General features: G+C 28.1%; 1 protein-coding gene across 8 annotated transcripts in view; it reads right to left on the reverse strand.

The window, feature by feature from the left end:
* The window catches only part of LOC108756606 (rho guanine nucleotide exchange factor 12), a 262,375-nt gene that overhangs the window by 207,128 nt on the left and 48,829 nt on the right, over nt 1-6,418 (reverse strand). For 6 of the 8 annotated variants that reach the window (XM_018500536.1, XM_018500537.1, XM_018500534.1 and 3 more), the window contains one exon: nt 5,049-5,106. The exons of 1 other annotated variant lie outside the window; for it this stretch is intronic. In XM_018500536.1, the coding sequence (XP_018356038.1) occupies nt 5,049-5,106 (58 nt within the window). Of the gene's footprint in view, nt 1-5,048; nt 5,107-5,306; nt 5,337-6,418 lie in introns of those variants that run through there. One more of the 8 variants, XM_018500538.1, reaches the window with a different exon arrangement.

Raw genomic sequence — 6,418 nt, forward strand, 5'->3', positions numbered from 1 at the left:
TAAATGCAACAATTTTTGAAAAATTTATTTTTTAAAGATCTTATACAATAATTTTATTATAAAAAAATAGATTTAGAATAAAATTATTTTCAATTTTTATTCATAGAAAAAATTAATAGGTCCATTCTAAGTAGAATCGTAAGACTCGTAACTTATTCTCGTAAAACTCGTAAGAACTTATAACCAGTGTTCTAATTTTATGCGTATATATCGTAAGACGTAAGATTATTCGTAAATACTTACGATTTCTTGTAAATCTTATGGCTAGTAAAAAAAGCTGTTTGTAAAAATATCGTATAAAAGTATAAACACTTCAAAATTCTTATAAATCTTACGAGAATATATTACAAACCTTACAATTTGTTTATAATTTAGGCATAAATGTCAAAGAAATAATAACAGGGTTAATATGTATATATATCTTACAAATATTATATATTTAGAAAATCTAAATACATATACATACATATACATTGTATATAAAATTTAAATATATATATATATAATAAAGCATACAGAAAACTATACAAATTTTACTTAAGACATCTTTTCAAGTTTTTATATATTTTACTGTTCCAACAATTACTTACGCATATGAGCATGGATTACGTATATATGGAAGAGTTAATAATTAATTCTTAAAAATGATATGTTGTAACATAACTTTATTACACATGATTGAATTCGTAAAAAAATAATCTTTAATTTTATAAAAAAAAATTTTAATATTTAAGAAAATTATGGATGGTGGAGATATTTTGTTGAACAAAAAAACAAACAAAATTTTTTTTATCTATAACTTTAAAGTACTCTTGAAACCTACAACTTTTGTTTAAAACATTTTTTTCTATCTTTTATACTTCCGACGATATTCGCCTTGAAAGAAAAATGTCGTTTTTTTTTTAAGAGGTGTTTCACCCCTTAAACATGAGTTAGCGCACGTATAAAAAAATACGTGTCTCTTAGATTTTCGGATTTAACAACATATCTCATGGAGAATCAAATCGGTTTCGGACAGTTGTGAACCTTCTCTTACCAGTTCGATCCGCTCTACCTGCTGCCATTGATGACTGATGATGTCATTTTTCAAAGACACCCTGTAGATTAAATACAGTAACGTACGATCAGCGTCATATTTAGTGTGATGTGACGTCTTTTGGCCATCCCTTAACAAGGATCATAAGGTCCAATCACATAAAAACGGCAAATCCTGCGTTCTCCTAACTTGAGCAAGCGGGCGCATCCACACGGATATTAAATATTTACGTGATCACTTTTTTCTGTTTTCTGTACTGTTAGCAACGAGTTTTAGTGAAATAAGTTAACGGTTCCAGTGCGATTCTCTTGAGCGTTACAATTTTGTATTTTCTCGACGTCTCACACCTAATCGTTAGATCACGAGAAGAAAGATTGAGAAGGTACCAGAAGCTTGAAGTCATTGAAATAAAGATATCACCCAGATTTTATCGTTTTGTATTTAGATCTTGCTCAACTTGAGAGCATGTTTATGCCACAGTTATGCCGCAGCGATTTTACAGAATATCGCTAAGAAACTAATGAAAACAGAAAGGGAACGGTCTACTTTACGTGAAACTCGTATGAAGGTCGCGTTAATTTTTCCAAATGATAAATCCTATTTTTCATTGCACAATGAAAAAATATTTGATTATAGTGTTTTGGAAAGCTCTCGAGATAAGCTACAAGAACATGCAATGAAAAATAGGAGGGGGGGGAGGGATGTATAATTTAGAAAAATCAACGTAACCTTCATGATTTCCAAACGATTCAAGGTCAAACCATCTTATATACATCTGGAAAACATTTAATTTTATAAAATCATTTATGTACCTTAATTCTGCGCTTTATTAATATTAATCTTTTATCTCAAATAACACATACTATTTTTATAATAATCATTTTTTTAATCTTAAAGTATTAAATTTCCCGAATTATACAAATATTATACCTCGGTAAAGTTAGCACATCATTTCTGAAAAAATTAACTTTTTATTATTATAGTTCTGAATGCACCGAAGAATTTTGAAGTTCTTACCTAAAATTAAAAATAGTTCCGGCAAGTTACGACAAAAATATGAATAGTAAAAATTTGGGCTGCCCAACTTTACAAAATGCACAACAAAAAATCGCGATATTTTTTATAATATTGATTCTAGTTCTCCGTCATAATAACTCGTCAAAACTCTTGAGGCGCTATTCAGAACTCTTGACAGAATTGCCGGAACTTTTCACCCCTCGGATGTTAGAAATTTTTCGATGACATACGAAGAATTACAATATTCCTTAAATTGTTGGTATTGCTTCATGCGATTTCTGCACTAAAATTCTTTCTCTCTCTCTTTTGGCAAAAATCGAACATATACTTATCTCATTTTAAGTTCCAAAAGTGTACACTAATTCAGCCATAGAAAAGGCAAAATGAACGGCATAACTTACATTTTTTATTAACTGCAAGTAGTAAAAATAAAAAAAAATGATTTGAAATTTTTTAAATTAATTTTCCGATAAATTTATCTATTTTATCTAGATTAATTTAATTGAAATCATTTTATCTAAGATAAATTTTCATCTCTTATCTTTATCTAACTAATTTCAAAATCTGTGCACAACACTGTGGATTAAATCGTACGCACGCGCGCGTCTGTGAAGTTAGCATCTCAACATTGAAATTCCATAGTTCTAATTAGAGTTCCTTCGTTTCCTTTTGACGAAACAAAGAGTTTTATACAAGTTGCTGCTTGTATAATTTATAACAAAAGTTCTGCTTAATAACTATATTTAAATAATTTTTAAAAAATGAAATGCTAACTTCTTATTGAAAATCGATATCTATCGAATAGTTATGAGCGGTCCAATAACTTCATTTCGTGAATATCTAGAGTTCTTCATGCATAAAAAAAATTTTGAAATATCAGAAAAAAAATTAATAATTTTTTTAAATCAATTTTTAGGTACAATAGTTCTAATTAGAGTTGCTGCTTCCTATTAACGAGACAAAGAGTTCTCTGAATTTTTTAACGCAAGATTTTTTAACAATTTTTTAACAATTTTTTAAAAATATGCTACTTCTTATCAAAATTCGAGATCAAATAGTTCTGAGCAGCTTAATAGCTTTATTTTATAAATACCTAGAGTTCCTGATACATACAAAACAATTATAATACACAAAATTTATAAAAAAAAGTAAATTTTTTTTATACAGTAATTCTGTCACACGTTAATTGTCATTCTATCTATTTCGAAGAGTTCTCAACGATTAAAACCAACACAGACTCAAAAATAAAAGAGACTTATAAAAAAATTTGAAACATTGGTTGCAAAAGCATGTATCTCCTTATATAACCATCCAATCGCAAAAAAAAAAAATTTCCCTGACTAAAACTTGGAAGATTCTTTGAATAAAAATAAAGAAAAAATTAAGATATTTTTATTTTACAAAAAATAAAATTATTAATAGAATAAAATATAATAGAAAATAAATATAATATAAAGTTTTTCGTAATATTTATAGTAGCGTATTACACTTTAAAGTTGTAATACCCTACACGGGGACATAAATAACTACCGATTCTAAGTTGCATGTGTGTCGGAGATAAGAAAGCATAAGAAAAAATGAGGTGTGAGAAATAATAAGAAGGCTTGAAAAGACATGAAAAGACATTTGTGTACATACACCGTATACTCTTGTCATGTAAATATTAAGTTAGGAACATATACTTTGTATCGTGATATTACGTGCACTTTTGTTTAGAGAGGTCATGATTATAATACAAATAAATCAAAGAATTATTTAACTTAAACAATAAGTTGCAAATATAAATAATAATACAATATAATACGACTTACAATGAGTGTGTTGCAAACGTTAACACTGACGTTTAAATGAAAATCTGTTAATATGATCATTGTGCAACTAATTGTTGCTTTATACAACCTGTAACTAATTTTATACACAACACGGACGATATGCGACTAGCATTTTTCTTCGATGCTGGACGCTACCAACATGATATCGCCGGCATTTGTCTGATAACTTTGCTCACGACACCAACGTGTCACTGGACGGCATAGGCTGCGTTTCACTTAACGCTCACAACGCTCGTAGAATCATTTCATCCTTGTCTTTATCAGATGTTAAACAAGGACAAACGATGCTCGCAAGCGTTGCAAGCGTTAAGTGGAACGCAGCCATAGTGTTAAGTGAAATGTAGGACTACTGATACGCGATGAATTAAAAAACAAATAAATTACAGGAAATAGCGGATTAGATCTTTGTTTTGCACATTGCTTATTAAGATTTAATCATTTCATTAAAATACTGTATGTTCTAATTATCATTTTAATTAATTTTAATTAGAAATGATTTACGAAATATTCATCACACACACACATTAATACATACATATTTTGACTTCTTACAAAATTAAATTTTTTTCTTTTTAACAACGTCTGTTAACGGTTTTCTGCAAATTGCTCTATGCAAAATTAAAAATAAAAAAAATATTTGCATTGCTTCTTTAAAAAAATTTAAAAATTCTGTCATAATTTTTAAAGAAGTAAAGTTTAAACTTAGAATTTTATAATAATTTCATTTTATATTATGCTAATAAATTACTCGGTAATAATTTCCCTAACTTTTCTCTGATAACTTTTTAATTTCCTTAACTTTCCCTGATTTCCCTGACCTAACAGACTAACAACCCTGTCTAATCAACACTACTGAAACTCTTATAAAATTTTTCGACATCGGACTTAGAAAATTTTTAACAATAAAATTCAAATGTCCCATATCTCGAAAATCGTCGGTCTAAACGTTTTTTCACCTAATAATTATTAGAACCCGTTCTGGGCAATTCTCGACGAGTTCATTCAAAACTATAACAAAAAATTAATTTTTTCAAAAAATAAGATGCTAATTTTACAGATGCAAACATAACACATTTTTAATATAATAATATCAATATCATATTTTGCAGTAATTCTTCAATTTTTAACAAAAACATACAAAATTTAAAAAATGAAATACTTACATTTTATAAGCTGAACTACATCAGTATGCGTAGATTGCATCACATTGACTCCATTCACCTTTAACACACACAAAAAACCACTATAAAATCTTCTATGTAAGACTTTTTATTTATTAATAATAAAGAGTTAATGTAAACTTAAAAACTAATTCCTTTCATTTCAAAAAATTATGTTTTAATAAACAAATTCTAAAATGATTTTAATGTTCTCTATTTAGATTATTTCACAAATATAATTGACTCTTTCGTATTTCTTACTTCATATTTCTCTAATCTTTATCACGCTTCTTTCCTTGTGCTTTTTTTCTACCAGTTCATATTTATACCAGGTCATTTGAGTAATTCTAAGCATAAATGACAGAGTAATGAAAAATCAGCGCAAAGATAAAAAAATAGGAAAATATAAATATAGAATAAAAAATATATAAATATAATTACGTTGCATGTAATAATATACTATATCAAATAAGATCTTTTTTAATTAAAAGATTTTGTAAGATTTGTAACTCAAACTATCAATGCTGTTTTATCAAACAAAAATCAAATCTATATAAACTAAATAATCTTATTATGTAAAATTTTCATATTTTAGAGACACAATATTAACAAAAATAAAAATAAAAATTTATAGATATATACAACAAATGCAACAATTTCTTATCCGTACATACGATGCATTGCAATTAGTACGAGTACAAGATAATTACTACAAGCCTACAAGCAACTATACACACTAAACTAATTTAACCTTCCAGCGGACGCGCACGTGTTCTCCGTACACGCGCGCCGGTTTTATGAAGGGGATACAGGTAAAATCTATTTTCTGAGCCTCGGCTTTCCAAACTATTCCTTCAGTGTCTTTCGGGCCATCGTTTCGCTCAGAAACGCGTACTGTTAGCGTATGTTGTTTACGTAGAATCAATTTTTAAGATATCAGGGCATTTTCTCAGAAAAATATTTCTGTGGAAGATATATATGAATCGCTCAATGTCAGTGAAAAGCGAGGGAGCAAGTTATGCAAAAATACAGCCACCATTTTCAAATGCAACAAATGTTTTCATTTTAGTTGCAAAAAACATTCGACAACAATTATTATTTGCAATAGTTATACTACGACTAAAAGCGCATAAAACTTCTTTTTATTAATTCATTTTCTAATAAAGGTAACACTTATTTTTTAATAAATGATTATTTAGATATCGTAAACTTTCATCGCATAATACTTATTATGCTTAAAATGCTTATTATGCTTTAACCATTCCAATTTTCAGTCTTATTCTATGGTGTTCTCTATACACGGCGTGCCCACTCTCGTTATAAAAGGGCGCGCGCCCGCTGGAAGATTAATAAAATATATAATAAAATATATA

This window comes from Trachymyrmex septentrionalis, unplaced genomic scaffold (assembly GCF_001594115.1).
Source record: "Trachymyrmex septentrionalis isolate Tsep2-gDNA-1 unplaced genomic scaffold, Tsep1.0 scaffold129, whole genome shotgun sequence".
Lineage (NCBI taxonomy): Eukaryota > Metazoa > Arthropoda > Insecta > Hymenoptera > Formicidae > Trachymyrmex > Trachymyrmex septentrionalis.